Here is a 14,262-nt window from a genome sequence, read left to right on the forward strand (position 1 = left end):
ATTAGAGAGGTGATCATAATTTTTTAGCTCATCATTTTAAAATATTTAAAGAAAATCTGAGCTGGACTGCATGAAGATTTTTATTACTATGGTCACCTGAGGAGCACAAGACCAAAATTTCTCTTTGTCTAATAGTTTAAAGCCAAATACCTGAGAAACTCAACATTTCATCAACCAAAAGTTAGTGTCTTTACTGTGCACAGTGCAGAGCTGTTAACATGGCAGTAAATGTAATTGCTGAGATCTGGGAATAAAAAGTTCAAAGAGGTTAAGAACCCAAGAAATCAGACAGTCAAAAGTGCATACTCACGATTAGCCACACTACGACTGTTTTGAGGCAAAACATCCATCATGAACAGGAGCACTCACAGGTAGATCAAAGATAAAACAGCTGGTCTAAACCAGTGGTGGGCATTTCATTTTTCCAAGGGACCACATGAGATACGGACTGTTCCAGATGGCCGCACTAATTATTTGTTATTATTGGTGTAGCCCTCCACAACAGTCCCTAACTGTGATAACTATTTGAAAAAATTGGCAATAATTTTACTGTATGCCTTTTGCATAAATAAGTTCCTCCAACAGCCAAATTAGTGTAAAACTACTGCTCTCCTTATTGCTTACATTTGACCAAATTTATATTCTTTTGCCACAAATAATATGCACTGACTGAGTATTTTAGTATGAATGTAAAATCCTGTTTATTTCCATAACCTGTCTAAGAACTTACCCCAGTCTAGAGAAATCCTAGAATAGCCGGAGTGCCCAGTTTCTTGTTGCTGCTTACCTATACAGCTGACGTAACAGAAACGATTTGCCTAGCAACAAAAATGGCTAGTTTATATAGCGTAAGTGTTGTCTTTCAAAATGAAAAAGATAGTGGAAGGGTGAAAGGCTAGCAGGCACATGTGCATACAGCCTACAGCAAAGATGAATTAATGATAAGTATTTCCTATGACCATAAGGATGTGAATGACCAGATTTCTCTGTGTTCCATGTAAACACTAAACCAGGATAAGCTTCATTACTGGGATACGGAGAAGAAGGTGGCTGAGATCAAATCCTTCACCATGTTTACTGTTGTTTATTACTGATAACTGTTGGATCAGCAGACATAATAATTCCTAGATTGAAAGACTTTAAAACTTTCCATAATGTCCTTGAATAAGAGTCCAACTGGCGTCCATGTGGGTGAGTCTCATGGTCCATGACGCAACTACCTAAAATGCCCAAGAAACGCGTCGTCCTTTTAGGTAATACTGTAATTCCAAGTGCTGTTTTTGTTCTTACACGAGTCCACCATCAGAGTTGAGCAGAGCCATTTTTTCCAAGTCCTTCCTGACATCTGGGAAGCCCTCCAGCGCATCCTGAAAGTCGTCCCAGGACAGAGAGAAACACTGGCAGTCGGTCAGTGCTTTCACTGTGGCCAGATGTTTGCCCTTGTTCAGCACACATGTCTCTGTACACACAGAAGGGTCCGTAAGACTGTGGTTAATGAGCAAATAAAATCTCATGACGGGGATGAGATCTGACAATTAATCCTAAATTAAAGCTGAGTTGTCCGAGGGAGGCCTGCTAAGCTTTAAACGTCGCAGAGATCTGCTGCCAAAAAGATTTGGAAGTGTGCACATGTAATGATGGAGAATTAAAGAAGTCAGCCAAATTGGCAAAAAAGGAGAAGATTTAATCACTTTGGTTCAACACTGTTCTTCTAAAACACAAATGGCAACAAAAAAACAAACAAATAATAAATATTCTGCAGAGGAAATAATTTGGAAACTTTTCAAATTAAACACATGACACATGCCTAAAATTGAACCCCTAACCATCACCAGTTATTTTTTTTATTGTTTTGCAAGGCCTGTCTTAGAGCTCATGAATTATTATTAGACACCGGCAGCAACTATATTTGAGTAAATCCAACTCACCTCCAAAGAAGTCTCCATCACACAGTTCCCTTTCATAGGAATCGGTCTCCACAAGGACCTGGCCATGATCGATGAAGAACATGCGGTCGCCCGGGACATTCTGTCGGACGATGATGTCTCCTTCCTGGAAAACCTCGTACTGCAGTTTGAGGAGGACGGTGTTGATAAAGCTTTGATCTCTGTTCTGAAACATCGGCACGTTTCTCAGCAGCCGGCTGCACATCACTGTCACAATTTGCTGAAAAATACACACAAATGAACAAACACAAAGCTTGGTATGACAAATGAAGATAGACGTGAGCTAAGAAACAACAAATCACACTCAGTTCAGGCAAGATTAAAGAATGAATGAAAAACAGATATTTATGTACACTGAGTGAATGTGACCAAGATACACAAAAGCATAACTGTGAATCTGTATGTATGAGGATGACATCTCATATAGATATCAATATGAGATCAACCAAAACAAATCAATCTCAGCCAGTTTGGAGATTAGCAATAACCCCATCTATACCTCTTTGAGTGCTGAGGACACGGTGTCCATGACGTCCTTCTCATCAAACCACTTCCCTCCATAGCGAGCCTGGTAGTAGTTGTTGATGCGAAGCTGCAACTCTGGAGGGAGCTTCATGAAGGCCATGTAGTGCTCCAAACGGCTCATCTGTTGAAGATGGATAGAATATATTACATTAGATTACCATGTATAGATTATATCATAAGTTTTAAATATATTACTTGAACAATTGAATTCAGAATAACGATAAGTGATTACTTGTCAATAAAAGTTCAATCTAACTACAAAAAGTCTAAATTAATCAGGAAAAAATTCATTTAGAAATTACATATGTTGAAAGGAACTCAATATATTTTCACTACTGCTAATTTCTATTATTTCCGATAGAATTCAGGTAGAATTGACAGAAAGTAGAGGAATGACAAAGGTTTGGTGAGCCAGGAACTAAATCATGGCTTTAGTTGCTTGGGGCATCTTAGCCAAGCAGAACGTATATACTGTGCAGTGCTTCCCCCCCGTTTTTAGTCGGTTTAACCTGTTTATTTCTACACTGTACTTGCTGTTTAAGGAGTATAAGTGTCACCCATGAAGACCTTGCTCTTGTACTCCTTGGCCGCTGGGTCAAGGTTGGCGATCATGGCTGTCGCATTGGCCACGAGGACGGTGTACATCAGACATCCGGACACCATGCTGACCATGACGATCCACATTTCAACATAATCTAGAGAACAAAACAAAGACATGCCAGTGCAGTTGAGTGTTCACATCTGAGGGAGAATATAGATCATATTTCCTTTTTAAAGTGGCAGAGAAAGAAAACTTAAACTCCTAACTTGTTGGAGCGTCCATAGAGCCATAAGAGAGAGCAATCATCTGGGAGAGAGCTCGGAAAACACCCCATGAGTACTTAACGATGACCGTGGCATTCTGAAAGGAAAGGTTCAATCATTATTGTCTATTATTTATCATCGTAAGACAGGCTTCTAGGTTAACATTGTTAATTTTTTTTCTCTTTTTCTCATTATTGCATTTTTACAGTCCTTAATTGTCTACATTGAAGACAAAGCGAGAGCTACAAAACATCTCAGTAAGCACTGATGTGTAAAATGAGCTTCACCATCAGGTTTTCTTTGCGGACCCAGCAGTCGTTGGGAAACTCCTCCAGCATAGGCACAAAATACTGGATGCATCCGTTCCAGTGGCACAGCAGGAAAATCATTGTGAAGAGAGACATGATGCGGATGAACAGGCGAACCACCTCCAGGTTTGCATTTGACACCTGTCAGGAAAAGGGTACACGACACTTGGTCAGCGGGTAATACACAGCATTACACTGTACTGATAGAGTGTTTGACTGAGTGGACATCTTTGCAGCAGCAAACAGGGTGTACACTTGTTTTAGGGTCAGCCAGCTCTTTCTACTGTATTAAGGATTCATATTCACTCATATGAATGTTGTTGTTTTGGGGTGTGGAACAGCCATGATTTAGTTATTTATTGGGCAAGCTTGAAGGATCAATTTGACCTTTTTATCGTTCTGGTTTATTAGAACCCAGGTCTTACTTTAATAGTTTTGTTCATTGTTGAAATATACAACATTGCACGATCACTTCAATACAGCGAGGTCAGATGGTACGAGAAACATGAGGAGCTAGGCTGTAAGTGAGCCGGCAGTTTAGTCAGATTATCTTAACCACCTCATTTGTTAGCCCTGTGATGGGTCTGATGACCTAACTAAGGTGTACCTTGCCTCTCACCCTATCACAGCTGGCCCCAACCCTACACAAGTGGAGAGTAAAATATATGTAATGGACTTTATTTGCAAGTAAAATAATGGTAATTGCAAAGGAAGGCTGAGAGAACACGACTGCTGTAAGAAGACAAGCTCAAAGTTGGAGTGGGACGTTGATGTGTGAACTATGAGGAACACGTGGGCTAATGGTTTAATCATTTTCTTGTGCCAATGTACACGTTTGATCATTCAGCTGCTTGTATTTCTAGCTTAATGTGACTTCAGAAAAAAAGATAATGTTTTTTAATAAACTCAAAATATGCTCTAAGGACAGATTTCTTGATCCAAACCTAATTTACCAGTCAGTTAAAAGCACACTACCCACAGATGCCACAAACTGCCACAACGGACAAGAAGCTTAGTGCAACAAGAACACCTCCAAAACGCGAGCGACGTGTTGATAAAACACTACATTAACCCTCAGCCTGCCACTCTACCATGATCTGATTCCTGAACAGAGCCCAGACTTTTGGCTGCACGATCTGTTAGAGATGAGACAGGCAGCTTTCATCAAAAGAGAAAGACAGCTAAAGCACAGCATAAAGTTTCCAGGATTTATGGGAACCCCCAACAAAACACACACTACAAACCATTTATTATTGCAACTAGATAGATAATGCGATAAAAACACCTTGCCAGAGAGATAACAGTGTTGTTCTATATGAAACTGTCATTATATTGACCATTTGTTACATAAACCCATGTTGATTGAGCCCAGTGTTTCTGTATTTACTGTTTACTAAACACCGACAGGCAAATTCACTTAGAAAATAAGCATATTGCCCATCAGTGCACGAGCATGACATTGCTAAGTGTCAGATTTGTCACTAGAGCCCGGTGTCGTAAAGTATCGGCAGCAGGGAGGAGAAAGGCTGATTGAATTTCAGAGGTGAGCTTTGACGACTCTCTGGCATTTAAACTTACTTTCTCCACTTCGTTGAAGAACCGGACCAGCCTGGAGACTCGAGCCAGCCTGATTAAACTGAGGATCCGCACAAACATCAGTATCCTCATCATCTTGTTGGTCTTGGAGGGGTTGTCATCGTTGTGGTAATGTAGTCCCTGACATTGTACATTAAAAATGCTGCAATTAGAATCTTAATCCACCTCATTTGCTCATTTATAACTTTGCTTAAGTGTCAGCAACGCTTTCTTGCTTTTCTAAGTGCTAACATATACAGTACAGAAGAAGTACAGTGTTGGCTTTTCCTGCCTCTTCCTCTTTATTATTACCGCAAACAGCAGTATGTAGCCAATTGGGAAAGCTGCTATAACGTCTGGAATGAACCATGTCCTCAGGTAGCTGACTCGGATCCGCTTGATATCCAGAATTGCTTCCTGTAAAACAGAACAGAGCAGCAGAGTGAGCAGATAGATGAAGGCGCCGTTCACCATGTGCTACAATCGCATGTATAATTTAACACTCGAACTAAAACAATATTTGGCGAGTTCATCCAAAAGTAAGTGAGTGTGATGTCAGACGAGCTTGGCAGGGTTCTGAAAATGTTACAGAGGCACATGCATCAATATTTCAAGCAGACCAACCAAGAGTAAATCTGGCAAAACCAGATGTGCGGTCGAGAATAAACACAGGAAAAACATCACAGATGGGCCATTAGGAAGACAGAAGTCACGAAACACGAGCCAGCGAAAACAAACAGGACATATTGCGCATAATACTTAATTTGAAATGTTATACTTCTCATTCATCCACAACATCATAATCCCCGTTACAAAATCAAACAGCAGTAGCCGTTTTCGCCCGTGTCCAGGAGCTAAGGGGGATGCCGTTAATCTAGCCTTTCGTGTATCGAGTAGATTACAGATGGTGCAGAGATGGAATGTATGCGCTCGTCTGCACCCGGATTATAGACTTCCAGATTGTGTCTGAAAATAGAATATAGCCACTCTCACCTCTGCGTCCTCGGTTATGATCCCCGTCCGGAAATTCAGTGCCACATCTATTAGGAACAAAGTGTCTGAAAACACGTTAAAGCCTTCCCATGCCAGCCCGCTGTTTCCGTCCAGAAAGGCTATCTCCATGGGAATCCCAATCAGGTTCAGAAATGTGATGACCATCATGATCAAGATGTAGTAACTCCTAGGGGAGGAATGACCACAAAAACATATGTGTGACTTTCCAGTAACTCTTATTTTCCATGTCACAGTGTAGTGGAAAGTCTCACATCATTTGCTAAAAGAACTCATTAGACAGCCGGTAAGGCAAGCCGATTCATGCACACTAAATACTCTGATAATGTAAGTGTACATCTCCTCAGCCAGGGTACGATTGCCAGGCTCAAATAACTCTGCTCTCTGATCTCAATTGTTTCATTCCCTCTCTAATTTCCCTCCATCTGATCATCTTACAGACTAATATTAGCAATCCTGCATATATAATACAAAACCAGCTCTCTGTGAAAACGCGTTCCTTAAAGAAGTCATTTGATAGGTCCGTATTTTTCTTCTAACTCGGTTATTTCTTATAAACCTTGGATCGTTCTTTTAGGTTTCTTGCGTCACTTTAAAATCTACTTGTTTCCTTTTATCCTAAAAATAATGCATCTGATTGTCGGCTTTATTTCTAAGGCTTTCTCTATTGTGATATCAGAAGAAAATCATTCTCATTGCCAATTAATGACTGGATGAATAAATACTGTTTAGCATTTAACACTTTAAAAGTTTAACCTAGAGGACTCAAGAGGAATTCCTCTTCTGTCTCATCCAACAACGGTGTGATTTATGTAATATGGTAAACTTATGGTACTCAGTAAATCTATACGCAGTATCTATATTTGTTTTCATTAATGCACTTATTCTAATGATATTCAAAGGAACAAGTTAATGCATTGCACCTTTGTATTTCCGGTAAATACTCCAAAAACTGAACTATAACATGTATAATTATTCATTAAATGTAAGGGAGAAATTAAGTAATCGGTTAACTATAAAAACTTGCAGAGACAGACCAAAGAAACAGTGGAAGTGATATGCATGACTGACCTCAATCTATCAGATATATTAAATACCTCATGAGGCTGAAAGGGTGAATGACAAAGACTCCACTCTCCAGCTGTCGGATACACTCCTTCTCCACGGCCACCTCGCTGCCGTACACGTACAGGGACTGTCTGTTCAGTTGCGGGAGAAGCAGGGCTCTCCATCCACAGTTGGCTTTGGTGCATGCTACGTTGGGACCTTTCAATTTCTCCATGGCCAACTTTAGTTCCCTGTGATCAGCCGAATGCCATCCTCCCCTCTGCTACTGCTGCTTCTGCCTCTTCTGAGGATGAGTAGAGCCTGACTCTACCAGCTCTGACCTCTCCTATTGGTCACAAGGTAATATTCTAACAAGCCTCCCAACCTCAGGGCTTATTGAAGCTGCGCGGAGCGAGGCGAGTGGATACCCGCCTTTCTGCTCGATCCCTCCCTCCCTCCGCACCCTCTCCGTCTGCCTCTCTCTATTTCTGCCCCACTCCCCCCCCTACACTTCTTTTCTTTTTCACCCAGCTCATCAACTATTCAGTATCTGTGTCTCATCCCCACATAAATCAAGCCGTGTCAAGAGGGCAAGGTCCAGCTCACATTAATACCAAAGACAATGATGGGTGTGTGCCTGTACAGGGGATGGGAAGGGATCGCAATTATTGTCATGTGAAATATACATCTGGCAGCATGTACAGGGACAAGTTCAACCTGGGCCACCTCTAACTGGGGATGTAATTAAACCCTGTACTGTGTTACCTGATACTGTACATATGCATGCAGCTTTGAGCCAGCTCCCATGTTGTTTGTTTGCACATATCACATCAGTAACAGTAAACAAAACAAAGGCTGAAATATTTATTTCCCTGGATGACAAAATGGAAAATTTGGAGATGATTTACCTGGATCTTTTTTGAACTCTGTTGGGTGGGTGGGATTCATTGCAAACTTGTTAGTTTAGCAAACGAAAAATAAAACTGATATTAGAGGTTGTGCCAGCACAGTGGGATTAACTTAGAGACCGTGTCAGTGGGTAAGGTGAATTACTGGCAGCTTAGGCCATGGGATGTGTCTAATAATGTGAGCTACATTTTATGAGATGAAATCTTTTTTAATAACTTTGTACAACTGTCCCTGTGGAGAAGGGTACAGGAAACAATAAAAATGGTCGTGTATAAGAAAATTCTCTCTGTTAGAGTCCAGACTTTGCAGATTTGCAAGGGAAATGCTGTTGACGTGATTGATGTGTGTGTGTGTGTGTGTGTGTGTGTGTGTGTGTGTGTGTGTGTGTGTGTGTGTGTGTGTGTGTGTGTGTTAGACCTGTGCCAACCTGTCCAGGTGCACAGTCTCTTTCCCTCAGTGGGTGTCCTAAAATAGGCTTCAGTCCTTTGTGACCTCAAATGTAAAAAAAGACTTTTACGAGATTACTGGATGTCATACTGATGTAGTTTTCACTTTCATTGACATGTAAGTGTTAAGCGCTGAATTCAGGCTACATGTCTTCAAATAATAATGCAATGTCTGGCAGAGATCTGGTTGAGTGACGGTGATGTGTAGGTTTGCTTCAGAGGAAATGATTACTGAAACCAAAAACGAATAAATTAATGAAGGCGAGGAAGGAATTTAGTTTTTACGACATTCCAAAAACAACATAAATTGCTTTTCCAGTGATTTTCTATGACTAAGAATGTATTATATTTTTTTCTTGGTGTATTTGGCTATGGTTAATCTAGTAAAGTTAAGTAAAACAATATTAATATAGGATACAAACAATGGATTTAACACATTACACACTCTGTAAGCCATTTACCTCAACTTCCAGTTCTGGCATTAAAACATACACAACACATTCAGGACATCTGTAGTTCAGGAGGTACTTTTGGTTGTTTGCTAATCAGAAACTCGGTTCATTCTTTTTCAAGATACTGAACCTCAGATTGTCCCCGATGCATGCTTTGGATGACTGCATGGTTGTTAGAAAGCCATGACAAAAGCAGCTCAGTGAGTAACCCAACCTGCAGTTTAGTTGCAACTGCCCTTCTTTGTTTTCAGTGTATGTCACAAGTTCTCTGTTTCAAATACTAATCAAACAATAGTAAAATAGGAGGCCTACATTTGTCAGAAGCTGCTGAAAGTTTTCTGCCAACTGGACAACAAGGCATCGGGCGATCAGGACTCAAACTGTGGCTCTCCACCTGTCTTCCATTTGTGAACACCAAAACAGTATTTGGATCAAATTGAGCATAAATTGCAGACAACATATGCATTTATATATGTGTCATATACACAGTAATACAGTGGAAAGCATAGCAAAGACTGCAGAAAATGGAAGTGCATGTATCACAGCACAGAACAATATGCTTACTTGCTTATTTATCTAGCACACAGCTGGCCCTCAAACTAGAGTAAGTGACTCTGTGCCGCTGCTTACGCATTGCTTTGTTGTGGTGACGCACAATAGACCCAGTAGACATGTTGAAGCACACACATACCTTTCGGTACTGCAGGTCCGAAAATGAACATTTTTCATATTCCAAAACTCCCGAGGCAACATTGTGTATATTGCGCCCACCAGCAGCAACTGCGTCTTACACAACAGAATATCTTACAGAGTTGTGTAGAAAAATAAAATCTGTGCAGTGCTGATGTTAATTTTCTGAGTGTACACGTTCTTGATCATTACTAAAGCGTAGGTTTTATAGGAAGCGTGATGCTGCAACAAATTATTTCTAACTTTTACGATAAAAATATTTTTTAAAAATCTGGTTGCAGCTACTCAAATGTGAACATTTGAAAGTTAAATGTTTGAGTTTGGACTCAATAATCTGCAATCATCCAGCACTGACATATCATTAATAGCACGGTGCAATAGAACTTCATGCTTGGTGATGTCGACCATGTGGATGAACCTGATATCCTGAATCATAAATGTCAGCTGCCCTTTGTACATTTTTTCTAATGTACTAATTCTGTCTGTCTACAAAACAGAAAACAGAAGAACATAATATAATGGGAATTTGAGAACATTTTAGCATTAGCACCTGTAGAAATTAAATGTTATATACCTATGTGGTATGTGACTTTTGTTGCCATGATGCCAGGTCTCTCTTGGAAATGAGATTTTTAATCTCAATGAGATTTTTTTTACCTGGATAAATAAAGGACTAATAAAAATAATAAGAAATGATTAGGTACAGTTTGAAACATTTTCAGATGTATTCTGTACTCTATACCAAGCAGGTTTTCTTTATACTGTCTAAGTAAATGTAAATATATAATGTATTTTTCATATTATCGCTTTCTTTACTTGATGTGTATGTGTATTTTTTTAGTGGAAATATAGGCAGTTATAGTTATATAGTTCATAATTTATTTAGCAACATTTCTCTTGGTGTTACATCTGTAATGTGATATTTGGGTCTTTTATTCAAATATATTGTCCTACATTGTGTAGGACTATATAGATGCCCTACCTATTACAAGAAATACAATTGTTTTGGTTGTTTGGCCAAATGAAACCTTAACTATGAAAAACCTTTAACAATCAAAAGGGGACATTAGTTGGACATAACTATTTGTGATCCCTCTTTTCAGTTCAAACAGAATATTTGAAATAGCCTGACCCAGTGTGGGAATATGACAGATAACTAGCTGGCTAGCTAACTAACAAACTAACTAAAAAAGAAGTCTTAAACTTAGCATCGTCTTAAGCAATTTTAGCTAAGGGTTTCAATTTTAAATGTAAGTTAATGTAAAAAAAAAAAATCAAATTAGCTAATAAAGGTAAACCAATCAATAAATAAGCAACACATAAGTTAATGCTTGAATATTCAGCACTGAGAATAATTTCAGCATGCGTCTAACAAGTTTACCATACATTCACATACCTGTCTGCCTGGTGGTAATACAGTACTACATTTCCCAAAAGTCTCTAACACGGCACATGACATTGTCACGTGACTTTGACAGGCGACCACGTGTTTCCCGCATGTTAGTTCCATATTGAAGGTGAATCGTCGGTGTACTGGCGGCAGTGTCGGCCTCCCCATACAAGTAAGAGAGCGTTACACAATATAGCTTAGCTACGTTAATAACGAGCAGGAGGCTTAACTGCTACGTTACGGCTTGAGTAGGTTTGGGCGAAACGCTTGTATGTTATTAGTTATGTCATCACTGTTAGCCACCGTGAGCTAACTTTGTTAGCTGACAGTAACATTACGCAACAAGGGTTAGATAAAGCTAGTAAACCACAACACTGAGGCAAACAGAGGGTTTGTGGGGTTTTGTTTTGTTTTTGTTGTTGTTGTTTATTTATTTTAAATTATTATGAGCAACTCTGAAGGCTCGGATGCTTCAGAGTCATGTGTTGTGTGTTGCATGTGGTGACTTTGCCGGTTGACCTAATCATAAGTACATAACTACCTTGTCATTGCATCAGTTCAGCGCCCTTCAGCAGCAGCATAAATGTAATGGTAGGACGTTTCATTAGTTGATTAGCAGTTTTATGAAACGTCATAATGAAGCGACACCAAAAAATATAAAATAGTGGCTTACTTTGGCGAATCCTCACACTTTTCTTTTATTTAACTGTATTTTGTATCATTATGAGCTTTTTGGTTGGACCGTGAGTGTTTAGAGTATTTTAGTGGCATTGCTTTCCTCATCCCGTGTTCTAGTCGTCAAATATCAATTTGTCCTTCGTTGAATATTAAAACAAAGCTAAAGCAATTCATGGGATCACAGTCGGTTCACACCTCTTTATTTGACACGTGAAGAAAAATTCCTGTTGCATATTCCAGCATCCCTGTGAAAAGTGTTTGTCAGCTGATAAAGACGTATGTAAATCTAAATGAAGCCTGAGTGAAAATACATGCATGTTACTCAGTGGTTAAAGTTTGCCAGTCCTCATCAGCTCATTTCCTTGTTTCAGTCAGAAGATGTCAGCCCTGTCTGCAGCCAGCGTCGGGACTGCAGCTGTGACTGAGAGCACAGAGCAGAAGAAGCCACTGAAGCCATGCTGCGCATGTCCAGAAACAAAAAAAGTCAGGGATGCTTGGTGAGGAGCTGGCCAGAGAAATTGAAATGGTCTTCTCGTTTTAAGTGAGAATGTTTATTCATCCATCATGTTTGTTTCCACCAGCATCATTGAAAAGGGAGAGGAAAACTGCAGGGACCTTATTGAGGCACACAAAGACTGCATGAGGGCACTTGGATTCAAGGTCTAACTAGTTCTTCTGTGCGTGCTTGTGTGGTAAGTATTGAATAAAACCACTTCAAACAGTCCCAGTGTTTTAATTTTTCTAGAGAACTAGAGTCATTTGTAGCGATTAAATACCACACTAGAACATGTTGCTGTGAGCTTTAATATAAATATAGAATTGCAAGAACTTTGAGTGACACACATTTATCAATATTATTATTCATACTGTTGAAATGAATCTTGCATGTGATGGGTGCACACTGAGTTTCCATGCCACTAGTTGAATGTGCTTTGACAGCCTCAATATATGTTTGAATAGAGTCAGTGTGGCGTGAAAGTGGGCACCTGACCTTTCTGTGAACCATGAAAAAGCCGGACCTTACTGTGGTATCAGCGTTACTTGTTTATACTGGGTTTAACGGCTTTCCCCTTTTGCCAGGGCAGCACTTTTTAGGGCAGCTCAATTTAAATAAAATATCTTCCAGATTTTCACTTGCATACAGCGTCAGGTGTGATGTAGTAGTCATGTGAATTGCTGATTGTGTGCATTTTGGTCTCTTGCAGTGTGCTGCTGTGTGTGGAAGGTGACCCTGGGTATTTGTTTCTTCACTCCCCCCTGCACTTCTTATTTATACCTTTTGTTGGATTAACTGTGCGAAAACTATTTTTTCAAGTCTGCAAAATCTGAGAAATTCTGATGTGACATTGAATAAAAATCCTATGCAATAAACTTGTTGTGAAGGTTTTTTTTATTAGTCGTGCACTCATCTTAAGGTTTGCATTGAAGATCAGTTCTGCCAAGGGAAACGGTTGCTTGCCACAGTTGCTGTTCCTGGTATGCACTTACAGTTAAAAATAACTCTTGCCCCTGCAAAGTCAATACTTTGCATATCTGCATTCTTTTTCCACAGTGTGTCACTGTCACTGAAGTGTGCTTGGCTGTGGACATCATTTTCACACTTTGAAAAAACACTTGAAAGGAATGCGATAGTGTATTGGAAAACACTCCTAATTCACTTCATATTATGCCCACACTGAAGGGAATATATACATACATATTATATGTATACCATTACATATATAGGACCACTTTAAACATAGTAAATGTCCCTCAGTAGTCATGTAGGAAGTGTTTCTCACATCTCTGTAGGCTGACAAGTGTAAAGTAAAATTATTAATATAAAAGATTCAATACTGTACACAGGCTGTATAAACAATCTTTCCAGTTAACATAAGTTATGTTACAATTTACATTTTCTAATTTAATGTGTTTTATAATTTTGCAGTTTGAAACTATTATGTTATATATATATATGTTGCCAGTCAGCAGTTTAAAAGTCACCACAAATCATGTCAGATTCTTAATTCAGTGCATGCTTATACTAACTTAAAATGAGAGATTATCTGTTCACTTAGCTAACATTCATAATTTTATGTCTGCAACAAATTAGAGAAATCTTACACAGAAGGGTGCTCATAGAGAATGCTAAAACCAAAGCTCTTTTTCTCAAATTAAAAATGAAGCAATTGAGAAATTCGCCTACATTTATTGCTTTCTTCTTTTGCACGTGATCCACCTCTCCGACAAATTGCACTGAAAACACACTCTCCACCCTGACGGGAGGAAAAAGCACGTCTGGCTGTAACTTTTATTGCACTGAATTTAAAGTCCTTTTTTTGATTACATTATCTCTGATCATTTAGTACTGCAAACAGTGTGTCTCCTTATTGCCAATATTGATGTTTGGCTGATATATTGGTTCATCACTCACCGTACCCTAAAGGAAATCATAGACATAAGAAGCCCAACTAGCTTTCATCTGCTTTTATTCACTAGGAT

General features: G+C 39.4%; 2 protein-coding genes across 2 annotated transcripts; one reads left to right on the plus strand and one right to left on the minus strand.

Annotated features, from left to right (window-relative positions):
* Positions 1 to 165: 165 nt before the first annotated feature.
* Positions 166 to 7,616, minus strand: hcn5 (hyperpolarization activated cyclic nucleotide-gated potassium channel 5). The gene is made up of 10 exons (XM_004573003.3): positions 7,267 to 7,616; positions 6,152 to 6,338; positions 5,471 to 5,575; positions 5,162 to 5,299; positions 3,563 to 3,724; positions 3,279 to 3,372; positions 3,039 to 3,166; positions 2,446 to 2,592; positions 1,929 to 2,166; positions 166 to 1,459 (listed from the first exon to the last, which is right to left on the minus strand). Exons 1-10 carry the CDS (start codon positions 7,449 to 7,451, stop codon positions 1,287 to 1,289), a joined length of 1,557 nt encoding a protein of 518 aa, XP_004573060.1. The 5' UTR covers positions 7,452 to 7,616; the 3' UTR covers positions 166 to 1,286.
* A 3,519-nt stretch (positions 7,617 to 11,135) lies between these two features.
* Positions 11,136 to 13,152, plus strand: cox17 (cytochrome c oxidase copper chaperone COX17). The gene is made up of 4 exons (XM_004573002.2): positions 11,136 to 11,275; positions 12,153 to 12,278; positions 12,363 to 12,473; positions 12,987 to 13,152. Exons 2-3 carry the CDS (start codon positions 12,160 to 12,162, stop codon positions 12,445 to 12,447), a joined length of 204 nt encoding a protein of 67 aa, XP_004573059.1. The 5' UTR covers positions 11,136 to 11,275; positions 12,153 to 12,159; the 3' UTR covers positions 12,448 to 12,473; positions 12,987 to 13,152.
* Positions 13,153 to 14,262: the final 1,110 nt, after the last annotated feature.

Source organism: Maylandia zebra, linkage group LG16 (genome assembly GCF_041146795.1).
Source record: "Maylandia zebra isolate NMK-2024a linkage group LG16, Mzebra_GT3a, whole genome shotgun sequence".
NCBI classification, from domain to species: Eukaryota; Metazoa; Chordata; class Actinopteri; order Cichliformes; family Cichlidae; genus Maylandia; species Maylandia zebra.

Excerpts from the sequence above, each read along its gene's own strand:
- hcn5 (XM_004573003.3), bottom strand. The coding sequence starts at position 7,451 with ATGGAGAAATTGAAAGGTCCCAACGTAGCATGCACCAAAGCCAACTGT. Across the intron at positions 5,576-6,151 it reads TCATAACCGAGGACGCAGAG|GAAGCAATTCTGGATATCAA; the intron begins GTGAGAGTGGCT and ends TCTGTTTTACAG. Across the intron at positions 5,300-5,470 it reads GCTACATACTGCTGTTTGCG|GGACTACATTACCACAACGA; the intron begins GTAATAATAAAG and ends GTACAATGTCAG.
- cox17 (XM_004573002.2), top strand. The coding sequence starts at position 12,160 with ATGTCAGCCCTGTCTGCAGCCAGCGTCGGGACTGCAGCTGTGACTGAG. Across the intron at positions 12,279-12,362 it reads AAAAAAGTCAGGGATGCTTG|CATCATTGAAAAGGGAGAGG; the intron begins GTGAGGAGCTGG and ends TGTTTCCACCAG.